Here is a 22,494-nt window from a genome sequence, read left to right as displayed (position 1 = left end):
AAAAGCACAATTCTTATCTATTCCAACAAGCCGGCCTGGCCTGATGGATTTGGGTTTTAAAATTTTCTCACTTTATTGCTTTATTGTATTCTTACTTTATTGCTCTGTACACCGCCCTGAGTCCTCCGGGAGAAGGGCGGTATATAAAACAAACAAACAAACAAACAAATAAATAAATAAATAAATAAATTCCCAGCGTTCCAAAGCGAAAGGATACCACGATTCCGTTTCTTTTCCGGAACAAAACCATTACTTTATTCTAACAAAGCGGGGGGAAAACCACAATGTTTTACAAGAATTACGGTAATTTAGAGGGCGAGCGGGCGCGGTTTCAGGAGGAGGGGCGGCAGCTCCCCCTGGCGGCCAAAAGAGACTGAAGCGAACCAGAAGCTTCTGGCTCAGGAAAGACTCGTCTGGTGACCGGCGGCTGACGGCAGCCGCTCACGTGACGCCGCATGGGCCGCGGCCCCAACTACTGAAGCCGCCGTCCCGCACAGCGGCTTTGGACAGGTGTTTCTGCGGCAAAGCTCGGGGAAGTTGGGGTGAGTGAAAAGGGAGGCGGCCGGCGGGAGAATTGACCCGGGTGAAAGGGAAACTTCTGGATAGACAGGTAGGGGGTTTCCGGAGCGGCATTAGTAGCTCACGACGCCCTCCGGTCCTCGGCCTTTCGACAGCCGGGATGCGATGTTTGCGGTGCTGGAAGTAACCTGTGGATGCAGACGCGTAGAGGCCCTGCGGTTGGCGGAGGCTTGGCAGGAAGAATCCTGTAAATCTTAAAGGTCGAGCCTGGCGAAAACCGGCTGGTTGATCAGGGCTTGCGGGAGAGGGTTCCTTGGCTGGTAACGCAAGTCGTGGGTATTGAATAATCAAAAATAGCGTTGAAGTCTGAAACCTCACTTTCCACTTTCCAGCGTTGAAAGAAGGTCGCGCTGTTTCGTTTCGTTTTTTTGATCGATGCATTAAAATAAACTACTTTAGGGGCTTGATTCTGCGAGTATCTTCAGGCTATGTCGTTCAGTGGTATTTAAGTTCAAACCAGTACATTTACCAGCTGGTTCCCAGACGGTTCAGCAGCACTTCTGTTTGTTTGTTTGTTTGTTTGTTTGTTTGTTTATTTATTTTTTTATTTTTTATTTATTTATTTATTTATTTATTTTTTAAACTTATATACCGCCCTTCTCCCGTAGGACCCAGGGCGGTTCACAAGGCAATTCAGACAATATAACAATACAAAAGTTAATAACAAATTAGGTAAATTGTGCACAGGATTTCACGAGTATGCGCTCATTCAGACGTCCAAGTGAAAAACTTGTAAGTCATGCTGGGAGATAACTATATTTCATATTAGATTATAGAGCTAGCTCTTGTTGAAATTTGATTAATCGCAGGTAAGTCGTCATTTGTTTAACCTTAGTTGCTCACTAACGGCCAGAGGATTGACCTAAATAATCTCTTAAGAGTTCTTCTAGCTTTTACATTTTAGAATTCTCAGAATAAATCAGAACTGGGAGAATTTACTCATGCCAACATCCATAAATTGTGGGTAGCAGAACATACTGTATTTAGTATGTGTAGAAATGAGCCGTAACAATCTGACTTGTAATGGCCCTGTTTGTACAGTTTGCTAAACCAGAGTAAATCAGATTATAGTTTAGTATGGTCTTTACTAAACCATGATCTGGTTTTGTTTCCGCAGTGTATAACTCATGGTTTCATATGTTGTGTGAACACAGGCAATTCTGCTACAGAATGTAGAATTATAACCATCTGGGATTAGTCAGGTAAACTATGGTATATTATCTGTTCTAGCTCAAGCCATTCCATCTATTGCCTATAGATTCTCATGGATTGGAATACTGATAGCTGAGGCAGAACTTTGTAACTTGAATCTGAAGTTAGTTAAATTATACATAACATCATGACTAGCAAATTTCCTTTCTTAAATGCATTGCTGATGTTTACTGCTTTCAGAATGTTGAATTGTGACTGCAGTCAGAGGCGTTTTCTGTCCTGAAACAACAAGCTTAACTATTATTTCTAGGAAATGTTTTCATTGCAGCAGTCATCCCATGACTGGTTTTGAAATAACTCATTTCCTACAAGAGAAAGTTTATAAAATGTCCAAGTCAGAATTAATCCACAATACAATATGTGGAATCAGCTTTTGTGACTTATAAGCAAAAATTTTGGCTTATGTTGACCTCATGGCTATATTGACCTCTGGAATGGAGAACCCCCTAAATTGTGGCTTTTAATGTAATGAATAATGTCATATGATGCTGAAGAGCAGTCAGGTTTGGTTCTATGCACAATTATTTGGAGTGTAGTCCCCTGCCAACCTCTCAAAGGCTAAATATGGCCTTCTGTTTAGAAATACTGCCTATTTCCAGGTTTAATATGTTATCTGAACCTAATTGTGATGTATTCAGTAAAAATAATTAAACAAGCATGAACCATTTATGTAATAAGACTGAGTTTTGATACCATCCAATAAGAGTAATTTTCCAGGAGGGATGGGCAAATGAGATTTAGTCACAGATGGTGACTATGATTTCACTTACGGTAACTATAAAAGGGAGATAACTAAAATTAGTGAGTCTTGAAATATGGCTGTAGCCCTTAATAAACAGATTGTGGACTTTCTTCTGAATAAATATTCTTCAGCTTAAATTAGCCTGTGGGGATATTGATGACAATTGTTTTCTCTTTTAAAACCAAATTGTAAAACATTAAATAATTGTAAAATAAACAGCTTAACTGTGCAAGTTTAATCTATAACTAAGAGGTTTAAATGTTACTGCTTTCCTCAGTGAAAGAGGTCAACCTTCCTGAACTTAGAAAAGTAAGTTATTAGGTGGCGGTGTTTTCTCCATAAAGTAAATACTTTTACCACTGGAGTTTTATAATTATATCAGTTGTGTCTGTCACATTATGTAAACCATCTTTAGATTATATCTAAGACTAAAGTTTTAGATACTGATCATCTTGGAACATTATAGTTGCTTTACTTTGATTCAGATGCAGTTAATGAGCACTTCCTTTTCCTTAATCAGAAGCTAATTTCATATTCATAATGAATGTATTTTTGAACTAGGCCTATCTGGAAGCTAGAATTCCAGATGACAGGATGTTGAAGTATATAATTTTCTGTTGATATTGGGAAGGGCTGCTGTTAAAAAGTCTATTATTTTGGAAGAGTTGCTGAAAAAGCAAATGCTCAGAAATCTCAGTTCATAGACAAATAAGATTTTTTTTAATTATTTCTTTGCTAATGTAGAATCTTGAGAAACCTAGATAATTTCAGGAGGTGACTTTACTTGAGGGGGCCTTCATTTCTATCTTTTGTGCATCAGGTCAGAATTTCATAAAAAATTTGTAAGTGAGTTAGAAATATGCAACATTGGGAAGAAACCAGAATGGTAAAACTTGTTCCAGGTTCTGTTACTGAAAGTAATGCCATCTTGCAGGATCTTGGATGTCTATGGATGCTCCTGCCCCGTGGAACAATATTCTTCCTGAAGTTTGTGTGGCCCTGAACCTCTGGTATTTGGGGAAAGCCTTGGAGGTCTCCTTTTTAAAACAGTCCTTGGAACAGTGTAATTTAGCAATCTATTTGTTGATCTACATTTAATGGTGTTCAATCGGTTTTGTTATTCCCCAACAAGATCACTTTAGCAAACATTTTATTTATTAAATTTATTTGCCACCATCTTGTTTTGAAGTGTCTCTGGGTAGCTTACAGCATTAAAAGCATTAAAAACATAGAAGATAAATATTTCTAAAGCAATAAAAATGGAAATTACAATGAAAAATAGAATTATAGTTGAAAGATGGGGAGGGAGAAAGGGAGGGAGGGAGCAGGATGCACGGGTTGGGGGAGGTGGGATTGTCTCTTAATTCATCAACCACCTCCAGTGTTTGCTCCCCAAGCCATCTGGCAGAGCCATGTCTTCAGGCCCTTATGGAAAGTCAGGAGGTGAGACATTCCAAAGGACAGGCGACATGGCAGAGAAGGTCCTTCTCGTGGACCCCACCAGCCAGAATTCTTTGATGGAATTCCATTATATACTTAATTTCTCTTCTCATTGTTGAAGCCCTAATTATGCTTTGCTCTTGCCTTACTGTTTAAATCCTAATTATTTATGCTTTGCAAAATGCTTAGTTACTGTTGAGACTAAGGCAACCGATCCGTTGATTAAATAAATGATGCTGCAGATCAGGAATACAGACCTTATAGCTCTCCAAATGTTGCTAAGTAACGCTCTTGAGTCTGTCACCTTGATCCTGATGGCTGGATTATTAAATTTGCGCAATATCTGAAGGGCTGCAGATTCTCCAGACTCGAAGACAAGGAAAACTATTTAATAAAAATATCATTTGATGTCCTTTTAAGACATCATCTGATATTACAGTTCTGTGTGTGTGTGTGTGTGTGTGTGTGTGTGTGTGTGTGTGTGTACCTTCTACTGTCTATGTCTTGAAAAAAAGCACCTTTGGGACGTACCTTCCACTGATGTATTCTCTCCTGTTCAATATCTCCATTTAATTTATTCTATGTTTCAGTGTGCAGAAATGGATCAAGATCAGGATTCAGCTATGCAAGAAAATGAAAATGCAAGAGCAGTTGAAGATGAGTACAAGAAAGCTTTTGTGTTTGTTAATAAAGCTTTGAATGCAGACGAACTGGGTCAAATAGAAGAAGCAAAGAATTACTATAGGAAGGGGCTTACTCACTTATGCAAAGGAGTTAGTATTCCATCAGACGGTCTTGAAGGCACCAAGGGCTATGCTATACCTGTTAGGCAAATGCAGCAAAAGATGAGAGAAACTTTAGAAAACGTTACTGCTCGTTTGAGACTTCTAGATGAAAATTCTCAAGCAAATATCACTGCCATTAGTTCCAATATAAGGATGCCCAAGTTATACCCAATAATTCCATCTAAAGAAAAGACTGAGAGGCCTCCATTGCCCAGCTCATTGACATCACCCCCTCAACCACTTTCAAGCCGTGGAAATATTGGATCTACAAGCCAAGTGCAGATAGCTGCAGTGAGTCCATCAACTTCAATGCCCAATGAAGCACCTCCTGCTTATACTCCAGAGGCCACTGATGGCCACTATACTGTGTCTTATGGGACAGAATCTGGAGAATTCTCATCTGTTGGAGATGATTACTATAGTAAATGTACTCAGCCACCTCCTGTTGACAATTTTGGAGTAGATGCTGATGAATTAATCCTCATTCCCCATGGTGTGCAGATTTTCTATGTCACCCCTGATGGACAAGTTAGCGCTCCCTCCTATCCTGGATATCTTCGCATTGTAAAGTTTTTGGATACAGATGTTGCAACAGCCCACAATCGTCCCCCTGCTTTCCTTCAGGTAATACCTGCTCTCTTGTACTTATGGTCTTCCCAAGCTATTAGACAGGAATCTTGAGGAAGTGCCAGCAGTTTTTGGGAGGCCAAAGTTGTTCTACTTGTGTTTTAGGAATTGATTATTTTCAAACTATATTCATTTGAAGATTTTTTGGATGTTCCACATTGAGAAATGTTTCCTAAGATGTGTTTTTCAAGTAAGGTAGTAGTAAAGGCCAACAGGTCTGGCCAAAGCAAACATAGTGTGTAGGCTAATAGGCACCCGTGAATCTATTACTTAATTCTTATGTTGAGATTTCTTATTATCTTGACTTGCTATTAAATCATCATTTATAAATTTGCCCCATTCTTTATAAACTGTGAACTCACTTTAGCATACATTTTGCTTTGACGTTCCATCTTCATGAGGCATTCTAAGACATGTCAGTTTTTTGGAAGCCATGAAAAATCTGTTTAGTTAGCTGTAAGGGCTGAAGTCAGCTTTCCATGTGTATTTCCATGTGTGCTAAGTGCTGGAAAGCTACTGTTAAGGCATATGTGTCATCTCAAGGACTACTTAATGTGACTTGATATGAAGCAGACTACTGTAACCCCAAACCATGTACTGTATATATTTCACTGGCTTTAACAAAAACCATTATCATACAATGCTAGCTTGTTGTTAAGCCTCTACTAGAAAAGCCTATATTTTATAGATTCTTAAGTACACTTTTAAGGCTGTTTATATCAGTTGCATAGAAGGTTATGTATATGATTAATTGCTGAAGGCAATATTTGGGGATAATATCTAGGTCATGAAAGCTATACATGTATAGTTCTGAAAATAGCTTTATAAATGTAATTCCTGGTTCCCATCAACGAAGACCTTCTAAAAAAGCAGCCGTGAAAGTATCAGATTTGTTTATTATATTAAATTTTTAAATTAAATGAATGTATTTGTATTGTTCATTAAAAGCTCAACCTGTTTGGCTTTCTCTCTTCCAGGTTTGTGACTGGGTATATCCCCTTATGTGCAGCCAGTCACCTGTTCTCTCATGCAGCTCCGGAGTATATATGTTCCCCGATATGATGTCACGGGTATCAGGATCCTATGTAGGAGTAGTGTTGTCTTCAGAGCTTCCAATCGCTGAACGAGAACTCTTTGAAGATCTGCTGAAACAGATGACCGACCTTAGAATACAGGTAAACGCTAATTTCATGCAGCTGTTCCACAGAACTTTAAACAGAGCACTAGAATTTCTTCTCATATCACCCAGCATATATGTTGTTGGATAGGCATCTCTGTATACTTATCTCAGTTCTTTATCAGCCCAGCTGACATGAACATGGCAAAGTGATTTCTAACTAAATACAGTATTGGAAAAGTATTGGTTCTATTCTATAATTTGACATTTTAAAATATCTGTTGCGGCTTTTTAAAATAATTGACCTTATTGATTTTGGTTATGGGTTTTCATTATTGGCCTGAGTGATGAGTAAGACACCAGAATTATGCATTTTTGCATAATTAAATTATTTATGTTTTCCTCTTCCCTCACCCCAAAAAACCTTCTTCAGGTAGATTCAGGAAGACACTACTACAATAAAAATGATGGGAATAATTGTCCAGTTGTTCATAACAGAGCAATATCTGTTCCAGATATTTAAAATCTCCTTAAACCAGACATTTGTATATAATATTATGAAGATATAATTTATTTAACCCATTCATGAAATGGAAAGAAAAATTAGAAGTGTTAGGATGGTAGAAAATTTAGCTGGTGGCAAATGGAAGTGATATTCATCTAATATATATATATAAGCAGATAATTATTGCCACTCTTTATAGATGAAAGTGATAAACTTTAAATATGAAACTACATTCTCCTTTGTAGACATTTGAAAATCTATTGTTTAATAGTAAACAGTAATTGGTTTAATTACAGTTTACTTTTACTTCAGTGTTTAACTTTTATTTGCTTATTATTCACCTTGGATATTATTCTGGTTCTAAAATCTGAATTTTTCTTGATCTCATAGTACAAAAACAAGTTGAGATCTTTATTAATGTCTGAAATCACTTGAATGCATCTCATTTAAAAAGGATAATTTTGTAAGGGATTTATATGCTGTTACTACGCAAGAATGCCGAATGGATTCTTTGTTGAGCCTTCAAACTGTTGATGTCCTTGATATGGTACTGCAGGCTCCAAGATCCCATGAGGGAGTAGGGTTTCCATCAGGATGCCAAAGATCTTACAAAGAACTTATTGAGGATATGTTAAAACAGAAATCAGATCTTGGAACTAAGGTAACTTTGAGGACTATGACTTAATGGTGGTGGCAAAGTTTTGCAAGTTGCCTTCTTTTGCAATGTGCAATATTTACTGATTGTAGAATATGTATGTGTCACCAAAAAGTTATTTTGTGAGCCAATTTTATTGAACCAATAAATATTTGATATAGATTTGGAAAATGGAGGTTTGGCAATCAGTGTATGTTTGCCATGTCTGAGAGTAGAACTCAAAAACAATTGAATACAGGAGAGTTGAATGATGGAAATAATGAGATGGACCTAAATTGCTAGTAAGAATATAGTGGAGTCACTTTCAATGAATATATATCCAAACTATACTACATTAGCAGAATAAAACTTACTGAGAGATGGCAGTATTAATGTTGACTGATAAAATATTGTCAGACATAAAAACATTTTTAACCTTGATATGCTGAATAAGTCAGTTGCCAAAAACATAATTTGAATTTGAATTTTATTGAATTTATATACTGCCCTTTCCCGTAGGACTCAGGGCGGTTTACAGGGTATATAAAACATTGATACAAAAATTAAGAACAATTAAAAATTAAATTAAATCCCTAAAAAATATAAAACCCCAATTAAACCCCCAATTAAAACTCAGCCTGGGCTGGAAAGCTTGAAGAGCCAGGTCTTCAGGTCTCGGCGAAATGATCGAAGGTCGGGGGCAGTCCTAAGCTCCATGGGCACCTGGTTCCAAAGGGCAGGCGCCCCCACAGAGAAGGCCCTCCCCCTGGGTGTTATCCGCCGGCATTCTTTTACCGGCGGCACCCTGAGAAGGCCCTCCCTGTGGGAGCGCACAGGACGAAGGGAACTTGATGCTGGCAGCAGGTGTTCTGCTGCCGGCATCAAGAGAGTTCTAAGTTATAAATCATGTATAGTTTATCATGATATGTGACCTGAGGTCATCAGTCCTTGTTTTTTTTACAGTGTACAATACTGTAATCTTCTCAGACCTTCAGTGAATTTTTATGCCTGCTTTCTCTTCCATCCTTCACTGATTTAAGTGTGTAGATTAGGAGCCTAGTTCACAAATTATGTTATATTTAAATATAGCTGTTCATTTTTAGCTTAGCATGTTGTGTGAATTTCTTAAACCAGTTTCCTGCAATGATTTATATTTAAAAGCAGTTCTAATTTAAAAAAAAACATACAGAAAATTGATTAGCAATTCTTTTTGACAAGATTCAGGGGATAATTCTAGAAAAATGTCTACTTTTATATTTTTGAAAATGATCTTGTAAATTTTAGCCATTAACAATCCCGGTCAGGTGATTCAATTTTCAAACTATTTATTATCAGATTCAATATTACATTATTTTTCAGTTACTGTAATGTTTATGAAATAAAAAAAGAATACTATAACTAATCTTATAAATTCTGAATGACCAACTAATAAAATGTTTTTTAAAAAATATATCTTTTCAGCTACACCTGAACTGGCATAAGAAAACACTAATCTGGCTTACCCAATATCTCTTTCTGCTTCACAGTAATCATTTAGTGAATTTAGTGAAGATTAATCATTAATAGAGCATTTGCTTACATTTGGTTCCTGTTCTCTAAAGGCCATTTTTAACCAATAAGCATATATGCTAACTAATAATCATCCATAGATAATGATATCAGTCCAGCATTATTAAATAATCATATTCTGTGAATGTGCAATTATTTAATGAATGTACAAGATAGATGTTCTATATAGAATTAGCATTGTGTTGTATACTCTCATTAATATTGAGATATTGATGAGAAATAATGCCAAAATAATGTAGGCTCTTTGGAGACTCAATTGAGTTTAGCAGTGATAATGGTTCCACATTTTATCTCACCTTCATTCTATTCAGTGCCTAAATAATTAATCTTGAAATAAATTTACCTAGACATTTTTATTTTTGATGTGTAGTTCTTAGTCCAAAATGTACAGCTGGTAACTTCTTTGATAAAAGGGGCCATCTAACTATCACATTGTTGTTTTTGTCCTATTCCTGGCTGTGCCAGTGTGAGAAAAACCCAGAATAAATAGAATGAATGCTTTTATTTTGTTTGCGAGGGCAGAACACATAGAAATTCATTCACCCTTCTTATTCTTGCTCCTGGGGGTGGGGTGGGGAACACCCAGAATATCATTTTGAACAGTTGAAGAAAGGCTCGCAATTTTTAAGGACAAATAAAGAGCACTGAATGAAATAATAGTGGGCTTTTTTTAAGCTGAAAGAATACTTTCTATATAACTTTTTCTGTATCTAATTAAGTGTTAATAAATGTAAAGCAGTTAGTAAACAAATACAAGATATGCTGTTTTAAAGGTTTTCAATTGAAATTAATTAAAACAAAGCTGGAGAGTAGGTGAACCTCCAGAAATTATTGAACTAGATTCTTCCAACAATCCTTCCTACTGCACATGTTGAATAAGGTTGCTTGGCTCATGTAGGGCCCATCAGGGCAAAATAGATAGGAAGTAATAAATAAACTTCTAAATCAAGGTTTCTAGAGGGAATCTCTTTGTGTAAAAGATCTTTCCCTGATCTAATGATTATCAGATCTATTGGGATTTCAATTCCAGAATTTTACTTTGTTTTTGATTTTAATAGTATGTTACATAAAAATATTTTAAGTAAAATTCCTAATCATGATAATTTAGAGTTATGTGATCAAGAATGCAGTACAGTTGTCTAGCAACTCTGAGAAACATTTTTAAAGAATATTTAAGCATATTATCAGTGAGAAAGTTACAAAATCTGCAAAGTTTATCAAAGGATAACGCTCAAATTATTAAGAGGAGAAATATTTTTAAATATGCACGCCTGTTATGCAATACTTTGTCAAATTTAATAGCATTCTAAAATGTATAATAATACATGTTGCAAATCAGAAAATGTTTTGGTCACAAAGTAAATTCTCTATAGGATGACACAATTTGTAGCTAATGTAATATATACAGTAACTGTTTTGCTTTGGTTTTCTGTTGTTCTATTTTTGTGGATATTAATTTCACATATTAGCATGCTGAAGCTTCAAGTGATGTGATCAACCTTGGTCAGACTGTACCTATTCAACCAATGCCTGAAGAGAGAGATCGTGAACTACCAGACTGGAGTGAGAAAATAGCACATGGCATCTTATCAGGTACTCTCAGACTTGGAAGAAAACATCAGTCTTTAGATACTATATGTTGCAAATTTCCAAGTATGGCTGGGTATTATGGAAATTATAATCTCTGTGCATCTGTATGGCATTAGATTGAGTAAATCTGCACTGATGCTTAATTTATCTCTTGCTATTATGCCAATATAAATTTTATGACTAAAACCATGATAGCTAATAAACAGTTGAGTAAATCCAATTTTAATAAAACTATGTTATAATCCTATAAACAGAAATTGCAGGCAGAGATGATTTGTGTTCATTATTAGTTATATTAGATGCAAAGATGGTTTTTTTAAAAAATCAATAGATGTATTTAAAAATTGAATACAGTAGTTGGCTTCTGATTTCGCACTTCAGTTCCAGAGGGACATCTAGATGGTGAAAATATCTATCATTTGATAATAATGTTTATTTTAATGGATTTGAAAGCATAGATTGCAACTGCCTTCTTTAAGAGTTTAGAGGGTTTTTTTTAAAGAAAAATTAGTGTGCGGTATGAACACCTTCCCTAAAAATTGTCTTGGGCAAATTTTCATTAGTTGAAAGCCAGGTCTGAATTTAACATATTAGTATGGCTCTGAGGCAGAAAGGGAGTTAGCAGACATTTAGCATAGATAGTCTTCCCTTAACATCCATTTGTTCAGCAACCAAAGTTACAACTGTGCTGAAGTAAGGGACTTACAATCTGTCCTGGTAGTTTTAGCTGTTGTAGCACCCCTGTGGTCACATGAATAAAATTTGGACCCAATCAGGCCCACCTGCATTTATGACCTTTTGGCCACCTGCCTACCAGGTAGGTCACCTGCCACCATTGCTGCATCACCTACCACTGCTATACTGGCCATGGTCTTCTTTCATGCAACTTTTGATGCAACTAGGGTATCTCTTGTGCCCCTCCCAGGGCCTCTGTTTGCACACCAGCCAGAGTCTTCCTTTCACATGCTGGGCTTATTTCACTAAGCAATGTGGTCATGTGATATCGTATTTTATAACTGCAACCCTTAGTGATGGAAATTCTGATCCCAATTATCAATGTTAACTCAGAACTACCTGAACTGGTAAGTTGTTGTTTTAAAATGTGATTCTTAAAATGTTTTCAGACAGGCAATAAAAATTCTTTTAAAAGGTAACAAGTAAACCAAAATAATTCCCTGACAAATCAGTGAATCAATGGTAATCTAAACCAAGATATTCATTTAAAAGATGCTCAACTCTCAGATGTCTGGGAGTCACTGATCCAGAAATTGTATACCATGACTTAGAAACAACCCCATGTTTATTTTCATTTTACAGAGAGATTTCTTGACTGGTCTTGAGACCATGTGTGGGAGGAGAGGTCTTCTGGCTATATGAATCTCCTAGTATTGTAATTTGAATAATAAAACTTAACAGGGCAAAATTTTGTCCTGAGGGCTAATTCGTGATACTATTACTTCATAAATACTGTTTGGTATGTTTTCATAAAGGAGCATCCTGGTTGAGCTCTGGTCTGGTCAAAGGAGCAGAATATACTGGAAAAGCAATCCATAAAGGAGCCTCTAAATTAAGAGAACACATTCACCCAGAAGAAAAACCTTTGGAGGTCAATCCAACTGTGGCAAAGGGATTGCATGTGGCAAGGCAAGCTACAGGGGGAGCAGTCAAAGTCAGCCAGTTCTTGGGTAAGGCATGGAAATCCAGTTTTCTTGGAAAATTCTGAGTTGCTTAGCATGGTTTATAGTTTCTTATGTTTTGTAGTTTCAGATTTTTTTGTCTGTTTTATAAATATTAAGAAAAAAGTAGAGTTGAGAGCATTGTACCATAGGTGACTATCACGTGACTATCACGTGAGCCTTCACTGAGAAATTAGACATTTTTAATTTTATAAATAATTATCTCAAACCATTTTATGCTTGCTTACAAACATATCACTAAGCATATTTTAGTACACGTTCATTCTTCTCAAATAAATGTGATCGGTTTGTTGTACTCTATACTATGTGAAGTAAGTAGGGCCATGCCCCTAATTTTGAGCAGGATGTTGTTTGAGTGTGAAAAACAGCTTGAGCTTCTTGTAATTTGCCCTTTTAATCTATAACCTGACATGTCCTACCCAGTCTGGAGGGTTTTATAGGCTCGAAGTATTGACAGGGTGCACTTTTGTACTCTTGGTTTATAATTTATTGAAGTGTATATACATGGTCAACTGTGACTTTTAACCAAAGATGATTAAATCATAGTTTAATATGATGGGGAAACCTTTCTATTATATAGTAAAATCTTGACAGCAATTTTTAAATAATTTGCTCTATTGACAGAAGCGCTAAACTTCAGCATAGCTTCTAGTAATCTTTGATTTGTCATCTAAGAAAACTTGCCCTAAATTTGTTATAGTCCAAATTATATTATGTTGACTAACTTTCCTTTGCCTGGTGTTCTCCAGATATATTAAGCTTCAATTCTTATAATTCATAATCAGTGCATGTCTTGGTAGAAGTTGAAGTCATTTATTTTATAAGTAGCTCTGAACAGTTCAAATAATTCAGTCTACTTTGACTGAGACTTGGTCTTGTTATTAACTACATGAACAAATACGATCTCTGTACATAATGAAGCTAGATAAACTGCAATGGTTTAAAATCAAACTGTTTAATATGCTGCTAGACATTTACAGTTGCAAGAAAAAGTATGTGAACCCTTTGGGATTACGTGGAGTTTTGCATGAATTGGCCATAAAATGCGTTCTAAACGTCATGTAAGTCACAATAATAGAAAAAACACAGTCTGCTTAAAATAATACTACACAAACATTAGCTGTTGTCATGTTTTAATTGAACATAAGATGGAAACATTCATAGTGCAGGGTGGAAAAAGTATGTGAACCCCTAGCCCACAGGTCTGCAACCTGCGGCTTCGGAGCCACATGCGGCTCTTTCAGCCGTCTCCCACGGCTCCCAGTCCTCTGCCATGTGCAGTCCAAAAAAAAAAAAGTGGGACTAAAAAAGTTCAACCAATCAATTCAAATATGCAGGGTAGGTGGATATTTCACCTTGGCTCCACTCTTCAGTCAAACCCTGTTTGGCACATGTGTGCATGTATGCACATGCGCACACATTTTGCGGCTCCCAGTTTTTCCTTTTGTGAGGGAACCGGTTCCGAGTGGCTCTTTCACTGTTTCAGGTTGCTGACCTCTGCCCTAGCCTAATGACTTCTCCAAGAGCTAATTGGAGCCAGGAGTGAGCCAACCTTGACTCCAATCAGTGTGATGATATTGGATGTGTTGCTGACAGCTGTCCTGCCGTTTAAAAACACACACCCGTTTTGGGTTTACTGGTCTCAAGAAGCACTGTCTGATGTGAACCATGCCTCGCAGAAAAGAGCTCTCAGAAGACCTACGATCAAGAATTGTTGACTTGCATGAAGCTGGAAAGGGTTACAAAAGTATCTCCAAAAGCCTTGATGTTCATGTATCCATGGTAAGACAGACTGTCTACAAATGGAGAAAGTTTAGCACTGTTGCTACTCTCCCTAGGCATGGTCGTCCTGTAAAAATGACTGCAAGAGCACAGCGCATAATGCTTAATGAGGTAAAGAAGAATCCTAGAGAGTCAGCTAAAGACCTACAGAAATCTCTGGCACATGCTAACATTTTTGTTGACACATCTACAATAAGGAAAACATTAAACAAGAATGGAGTACATGGGAGGACACCACGGAGGAAGCCATTGCTGTCCAAAACAAATATTGCAGCACATTTGAAGTTTGCAAAAGAGCACCTGGATGTTCCACAGCACTACTGGCAAAATATACTGTGGACAGATGAAACCAAAATTGAGTTGTTTGGGAAAAACACACAACACTATGTGTGGAGAAAAATAGGCACAGCACACCAACATCAAAACCTCATCCCCACTGTAAAACATGGCGGAGGGAGCATCATGGTTTGGGGCTGCTTTGCTGTCTCAGGGCCTGGATGGATTGTTGTCATTGATGAGAAAATGAATTCCAGAGTTTATCAGGACATTTTGCAGGAAAACGTACGACCATCTGTCCGCCAACTGAAGCTCCGCAGAGGATGGGTGATGCAACAGGACAATGACCCAAAGCATACAAGTAATTCAACAAAACAATGGCTTCAACCGAACAGAATACGCCTTCTGGAGTGGCCCTGTCAGAGTCCTGACCTCAACCCGATTGAAATGCTGTGGCATGACCTTAAGAGAGCGATTCACACCAGACATCCCAAGAATATTGCTACACTGAAACAGTTTTGTGCAGAGGAGTGGTCCAAAATTACTCCAGATCGTTGTGCAGGTCTGATCTGCAACTACAGGAAACGTTTGGTTGAGGTTATTGCTGCCAAAGGAGGGTCAACCAGTTATTAATTCCATAGGTTCACATACTTTTTCCACCCTGCACTGTGAATGTTTCCATCTTATGTTCAGTTAAAAATGACAACAGCTAATGTTTGTGTAGTATTATTTTAAGCAGACTGTGTTTTTCTATTATTGTGACTTACATGACGTTTAGAACGCATTTTATGGCCAATTCATGCAAAACTCCATGTAATCCCAAAGGGTTCACATACTTTTTCTTGCAACTGTAATTATTTACAATATTTATACTCTACTTTTTTACTTAAAATGCCTTTTTAAGATAGATGGTATCCCTTTCAGAAGCCTAAGTCATCTGAGCTGCATTATGAATCAAAAGGGATGAATATCTGTTGAAATGTTACCACTTCTGCTGCTGCTTCTGACGAATAAAAACATTGGAAGAAATGTCAAGCAAAATGTGTTTATAAGGGTTGATTGAACAGAGTACAGAATGGGCCAGGTATTTATAAAAAATGTTAACTTCAATAGTGCTTTCTGTTTTAGTTGAAGGTGTTTGTTCTGTGGCAAGTTGTGTTGCCAGAGAGTTAGCCCCTCATGTGAAGAAACACGGGAGCAAACTGGTTCCAGAATCCCTTAAGAAAGACAAGGATGGAAAATCAACTTTGGATGGTGCTCTAGTTGTAGCAGCAAGCGGAGTTCAAGGTAACCAAATTAACATAGCTATCTGTCAATGCATTTTAAGTTAATTGTTTATATATTAGTTATCTCCTGGTTCTAATTGTTTTTGCAGGGTTTTCGACAATATGGCAGGGTTTGGAATGTGCTGCAAAATGCATTGCTAAAAATGTATCTACTGAGACAGTTCAGACAGTCAAGTACAAGTAAGTTTTTCCCCCCTCTTCTGCATAAATAATAACTGAGCGTTAGGGAATAACAATTGCATAAAAGTATTTTGTGTCTATTGCTTTAATTGCACAATTGTTATATAAATATATAGTTTTCTCAATTATGTAGAAATAAAGCATAAGTAAAAAAAGGCTTTATTCCTGAAGAATCTTTCTATTTATTAGTCCCTGTCTCCAAATAGTTTTTTTCTCTGCAATGCTATAAGTAACATGGACTGAAACAGCAATCCTTTAGTAGAGCCTTTCTATGTAATATGTTGTAGAGCAGGGCTTTTCAACCAGTGGTACAGGTACCACCTGTGGTACATTGGCACCTGGCAGGTGGTACGCGACTATCCTAGAAAAGTGGTAGCGGGGGAGGGGAATGAGCTGAACTGGTGGAAGCATCGCACAAGCCTGAGCAAGAGATGGCTGGAGCTGCAGGTCTGTCAGGGCTCTGCGGAAGCGCCAAGATCAGTGCCAGGCTCCAGAAGAAGCGCCAATCAGCTGGAATGTTGCAGCATCCCCAGGGTCTTGTGATTTACATTCAGATGCTTGGCAACTGATTCATATTTATGACAGTCACAGTGTCCAGGGTCATGTGAAGTGACTAAACCTGCTGCAACCACCCAGTAGATGGGGAGAATAAAAACCAAACACCTGCTACCCCACCCCCGCTGCCAATCCTCAACAGAAATGCTCACAGCCATGAAAACCTCGGACAGGAGGAAGAGCACCGCCAGGCAGGCAGGCAGGTGTCTTGCTCGGCTGTGGCTTGGGGGGCACTTTTTTCAGTGCCATTGTAACTTGGAACAGTGACTAAGTGAACTGTTTTAAGTTGAGGACTACCTGTACTTCATCACTTTTTCCCTTTTTTGGGGTCATCAAGTTTTTGACACTTTGCTAGGTGACTGGTGGTACTCGGATGTTGCCATATCCTAAGAGTGGTACAATGGGTGAAAAGGTTGAAAAGCCCTGTTGTAGAGCAGCTGTCCTCAACCTTTTTGGCACCAGGGACCAGTTTCGTAGAAGACAATTTTTCCACGAGCGGGGGGTGGTGGTTTTGGTTTAACTCACCTCCAACTGTGCAGCCTGGTTCCTAACAGGCCATGGACCTGTATCGGTTGTTGGGCCAGGGGTTGGGGAATTAACTTTCATGCCTTTTTTTAAAATTGGAGTATCCAATAGTTTTCTATATCTGTTCTGTACCAGCCTGCTACCGGCCTTGCAGCAAAAGCAGGGACAACCCCTTTACAAACGGCAAGAGGCTGGAATAAAGCCTGCCAAATTTATTTACATAAAACAGAGCAAGACAAGACACCAACCATAAAACACGAGCTAAGAAACAGGAACTATCCAAGCGGTTGCCTTCAGCAAACCAGCCCTCCCACACATTCCCCTTAAATACAGTTCAGGGCGTGGCCTCTCTCTGCCTCCTTCCGAGGTGCCCCATTGCCTTCCTCTGTTTACTCCTGACTGACTGCCTCCTGCGTCAGGCGTCCTTGAACAGGGCCAGCTGTGGGTCATCTTCATCCACACTGTCAGGCTCACACAGCTGGGTCTGCATCGTGACCAGATGAGAGGGGCCTGGCTGGGGGCTCTCATCAAGCTGTCCAATCCCCTCAGCAAGCTCTTCAACACCCCCCTCCTCCTCCTCTGAGTCGTCCGACCCAACTGCCGAACCCACAGGCTGACCCTGAATCACAACACTATCATTAAGGTAGTTTTATTTACTGAATAACCATGATGCTATCTATCATGCAAAAGTTATGGAGACGGAACAGGTAATGTCTAGTAATACACTATGTTCTCTGTGTAAACTGCTTCCACACTGAAAATATTTCTGTTTTTTATGTTTGGAGCTCCCTGTCACAAATGGGGATTGCTACCAGCTTTATTCCTTTGAATATTGAATGTATATCAAATCTATGGAGGAAAATGAATGTGTGTAGGTACTGGGGGGGGGGGTTATATCCTTAGTTTTGATTACATACCATATCAGCTTTCTTAACTTCTAAAAGAAATGCAAAAGTGTTAGCAATAGCTGTCGTTTCTTAACTGAACTTCCCACAAGTAGTATAAGATGTCTGCAATACATACAGAGTGGCCTAAAAAGAGATACTGTGCAAAATATTAAGTGAAGCTTCTAAACAGCAATCTAGCAATCATTTATTATTTCTAAAATCAGCAGGCTATAGTGAATCACTGGTCTTTGCATTCAGATGAGATTATAGCAAAACCTACAAGGCTACATAGTTCTTTTATAGCATGTTGATCAAAGCGTTTGAACATGGACATACATATTCAACAACTGAATAAGCAAGTGAAATAACAAGGAGTAACTACAGCATCATAATTTTTATGAGTAGAGTTGCTGCTTTGAAATACAAAATCATTCACTATTATTCAACAAGACGTGAAAAGCGTGTGGTTAATCCAGCATTTCTGAACATGTTCCTATTCCATGAGAGGCATAAATTCTTTAGGAATTTGGGATCAGTGAAAATGTCAAAGGAAGTACCACTTGTCCTTATTTAGTGACTGCCTTGTTTAGCAACGGTTCAGTTATGAAAAAGTAATTGGTAGGTTGCCTGCATGTCTTGAAAGGAAAGCTGAAGTTTGAATTGGCATTATTTTAAATGATATTTCTATGGAAAACAGGGTAATAGGTTCCAGCCTGACCGATCAGGAAATGAGAATACTTACATATAATTGTTACATTTGTCATGAAACATAACAATAAAAGATTACAAGAATATACTGTACTTACATCTTAAATGTATCTTTAATGAAGTCACAAGAGTAGTCATAGAAACAAACATTTTTAGCTATCTTCTAAATAGATCTCATATTTAAAATAAATCAAGTGAACAAAGGACAAATTGGAGGATAAACCTATAGCCGAAATATACCTATTATCGCCTACATTCTGTTGTATAGGTAGTCCTTAATTTACAACCACAATTGGGGCAGGTCCTTCCATTGTGGTCATAAAGCAAATGTCACATGACAGGACCACTTAGTGACTGCAATCCTGTCATCTAGGTTGTCATTATTAACAAAATCATGGTTTCTTAAGTGAGTAGCCACCCCAAAACTAAGCCATTCCAGGCTTGATCACTCCCAGCCCTGAGTCTTAGTAAGGTAAGGGATTGCTTCCAACTACCCCCACCTGCCTATGTCCCACCTTCCATTTCTGCCATCTTGCTGCCATGCACCCTGCTTTGTGGGGCAGTAAGCAACTCCAGAACTGCACAACTGTGGGGTGACTTCCTACACCCTAGGAAGCTACAGCCACCCAGCCACAGTTGCCCTTGCTACCTTGCACTTTTAAGACCCTTGTTGTCATGTGCTCCACTGTCCTTGGTGACCTTCACGTTCCTCTTGCTGCTGATGAGACATGAGTGGCCTGGCTGCTGGGCTCTGTGTGGCTGTGGAAGAAAGGGCCAAAAGCATCCCCAGAGTTGCAATGCACCAAAAAGCTCCTGGGTCAATGGCACATAAAAAAACCCCACCCCATCCTTTGCAAAGGAACTGCTTTGGGCTTCTTCTTCTTTTCAGTGCAGTTGAAAAGCCAATTCCTATAGTCTTAGGGGTAAATTTTTCAATTAATGATTAACAATGTGTGGCATATGGGAATATGTATAAAACAGCTTTCCTTAATTGTACTGAGCTAAAAATTAAGTCTTAACCTCTTTTTTTAGGTATGGGAATGATGCTGGCCAAGCTACAAATAATGCTGTGAGTTCTGCCATCAATGTTGGTGTAACAGCGTTTAATATTGACCATATTGGAATCAAAGCTATGGTCAAGAAAACTGCAAAGGAAACAGGCCACGCAGTCCTGGATGATTATAAGATTACCGAAAAGGATGAAAATAAAGCTCTACAAAAGAGAGAGAAAAACGATGAACACTAATTCTCGCAACTGAATTGCCAAAAGCCTTAATATATATTTAAATGAAATGAATTAACAGATTTGGTATTTTTATAATCTTAAAACTATCTGGATTTAATTTATCAAACTTGAAGATTAACCTTTTCTAAAAATTATTTCTGTTCACATAACTCCAATATAGCAGCCTCTTCCAGCCCAGCATTTTCCATATGTGAAACCAATTTCTAGCTAACATGGTAAAACTTTAGCACATCTGGAGAGCACCAGATTGCAAAAGGCCAATTTAAGTGAAAACTAAATTTGCAATAGCATTTAACTTGCACAAGAAAAAACAACTCCTTTTTAAGTTGTAAAATGGAGTATTAGAACTTAGCTTGATATATACTGTTTTAAAAACTTCTACTTCATTTTTTCCTGAATCTTATAGTTACTGAAACTGTACTGTTTGATTAGGTAGCGTACATATTTGAACTTTATTATATAAACAACTGATTAAGCTATCAAATTCTTGATAAGCTATCAAAATCAATTCCAATTCTACAGAAACCAAAGATTGATATTTTACTATTAATTAGTTTAATTTAGTTTAGTTTAAACCAGCTTTATCAAATCCTAGTTTTAATTGGAATAGATGGCAAAATTCTTAACTATTTTTGTTGGCAAAATATGATACTGAAGTAACTGAATTCTATGAAAAGATTTCTGCTCAAAAAAGTAAGGTTCCATTTATGGATGAAAAAAGCTTTATATTCTATATTTATTATAAGATCATTTATTATAAATTATTTTATTGAGAGGTCTGCATTATTCAGAAGTATATCTTGCTGCCTTGTAAAAGAATGAAATTCATTTTCTGTCAGACATTGATGTTTCCTCCTTAATATGAAAAAGCAGTTGCTGTTAATGTAGAATTTCCAACTTTTAGAGGTTACTTCTGATTTCAATATTGAATTTAATAGTGGTGGTCAAATGTGATAGCAAAAAGATAGCACGTCCATTGGTTTAAGAGCTAAGCACTTGAAATGACTTATGAATTTAAAATTATAAATAAACTTAAGATGCATATTTTGGCTATCTTCATTTTTATTTAAATACACCCACTCCTCGTTTAGTGACCAAGTTCCATTTAGATCACTAAGAAAGTAGCTAAATGAACTTATGACTGGAAAGACACTACAAAGATCCCTGGTTGCTGCCATTTCATTCAGTTAAATTTCTCTTGTACAGTCAACATTACTAAAACTCTGGAATGTGTTGTCATGTAAATGAAATTTGGTTAGAAATGCACACATTGATCAAAAACATATTTTTAATTATCATTTATTAGCATTGCATTTGCAAGTGGTCATTCATGTTTTTAGGCCACTGTGATCCCTAAATGAAGAACATAGTATAGACAGAATCAATGATTATAAGTTGAGAGACAGTATGATTCCTGTTAAGTTGTTCTTGCAGGTTTTTAAAAAATGTAGCAAAAGCAACGAACATGTGTAAAGTATAAGTGCAAAATAGCAATAATCTGGGTATTCCGTTTGAAAAATATCTTGTGCCAAATAGGGATCTTTAGTGATTATTATACATTTAGCATTTGGCAAAAATAAGGAAATTTGATGTGTGGATGTTATCTATACCAAATGACTGCTAATTAAGTTGTTCTTATGTTTGCTTGATGTCTTCACTGACGAGACAGCTGCAGAAAACAAGGCTTCTTTGCTTTTCATCACACCAGGTTGGTGGGCAAGAATTTGCTGTAATATAACTGAATTTCTTAGTTCAGAAGACCATTTTAGAAACAGAAAACTGATGGCAGAAAAGGTCCTAGTGCATGGAGTCTTCTTACCTTTCCCCCCCTTGTTTTTTTTGTTTTCTTCTATTTTTAAAATAAGATGGATATCTTCTTATAAGGGTGAATGGCTATTGTTGACCTGTACTGTCTGTTCACACCTTCCTTTCCTGAACTTATCAGAGCTAAACAAGTATTTCCATCAGCATATGCCTACAGATATATATGTAGGCTTATTACAGCCAAAACTTCAATAAATCAGAATAGAGCTGGAAGGACCCCCCCCTGCTCAACCCTCCGCTGCTTACGAAACCCATTTTAAGCTTGTACTTATGGTTATCCCAGTGGATCACAACTCTTGGTGACCACATCCATGTAACTGCCACCTTCTGGGATGGTTTATTAATTTTCTTATATGGCCAACAAGAGTGGGATATCTGGTCAGATCCTCCATATACAAAGCAAGGCAATCCTGCTTAGTTTCTGATAGCCAACATCTGGATGTTGCCACCACCAATAAACTAGAAGCACTTCACTCAGATTAGCTGGTTTCAAAAAACAAAACAAAACTAGGCAGGGTCGGTCCACGTTTCTAGAAGTTCAAACAACATCCTTGCAAAACATTTCTGCACTGTTAGTAGTAACACGCCGAAGCGCAGCGGGTAAGTAGCTCCAGACATTCTTTTTTTTTTTAGGCCGTTTTCCAAGCTGCTTTGTAACTTAGCTGTTTTCTTTCTGTCGTTCCCCATTTAAGACCACTGTAACAGACGCAAATTCTAAGCAAGTCGTC

At 37.6% G+C, this 22,494-nt stretch overlaps 1 protein-coding gene across 4 annotated transcripts; it reads left to right on the top strand.

Annotated features, from left to right (window-relative positions):
* Positions 1 to 402: 402 nt before the first annotated feature.
* SPART (spartin) lies at positions 403 to 20,980 on the top strand. Of its 4 annotated transcripts, none has more exons than XM_081327269.1 (9): positions 403 to 542; positions 4,564 to 5,382; positions 6,363 to 6,560; positions 7,564 to 7,668; positions 10,680 to 10,803; positions 12,291 to 12,485; positions 15,684 to 15,842; positions 15,931 to 16,021; positions 19,729 to 20,980. In XM_081327269.1, exons 2-9 carry the CDS (start codon positions 4,573 to 4,575, stop codon positions 19,940 to 19,942), a joined length of 1,896 nt encoding a protein of 631 aa, XP_081183395.1. In that variant the 5' UTR covers positions 403 to 542; positions 4,564 to 4,572; the 3' UTR covers positions 19,943 to 20,980. The 4 variants fall into 4 exon arrangements, with proteins under 4 accessions (XP_081183395.1, XP_081183398.1, XP_081183396.1 ...); XM_081327270.1 differs by having other exon boundaries at positions 441 to 610; XM_081327271.1 differs by having other exon boundaries at positions 491 to 510.
* Positions 20,981 to 22,494: the final 1,514 nt, after the last annotated feature.

This window comes from Vipera berus, assembly GCF_964194415.1.
Source record: "Vipera berus genome assembly, chromosome: 4".
Lineage (NCBI taxonomy): Eukaryota > Metazoa > Chordata > Lepidosauria > Squamata > Viperidae > Vipera > Vipera berus.
This window is presented reverse-complemented; position numbering and strand designations above follow the sequence as displayed.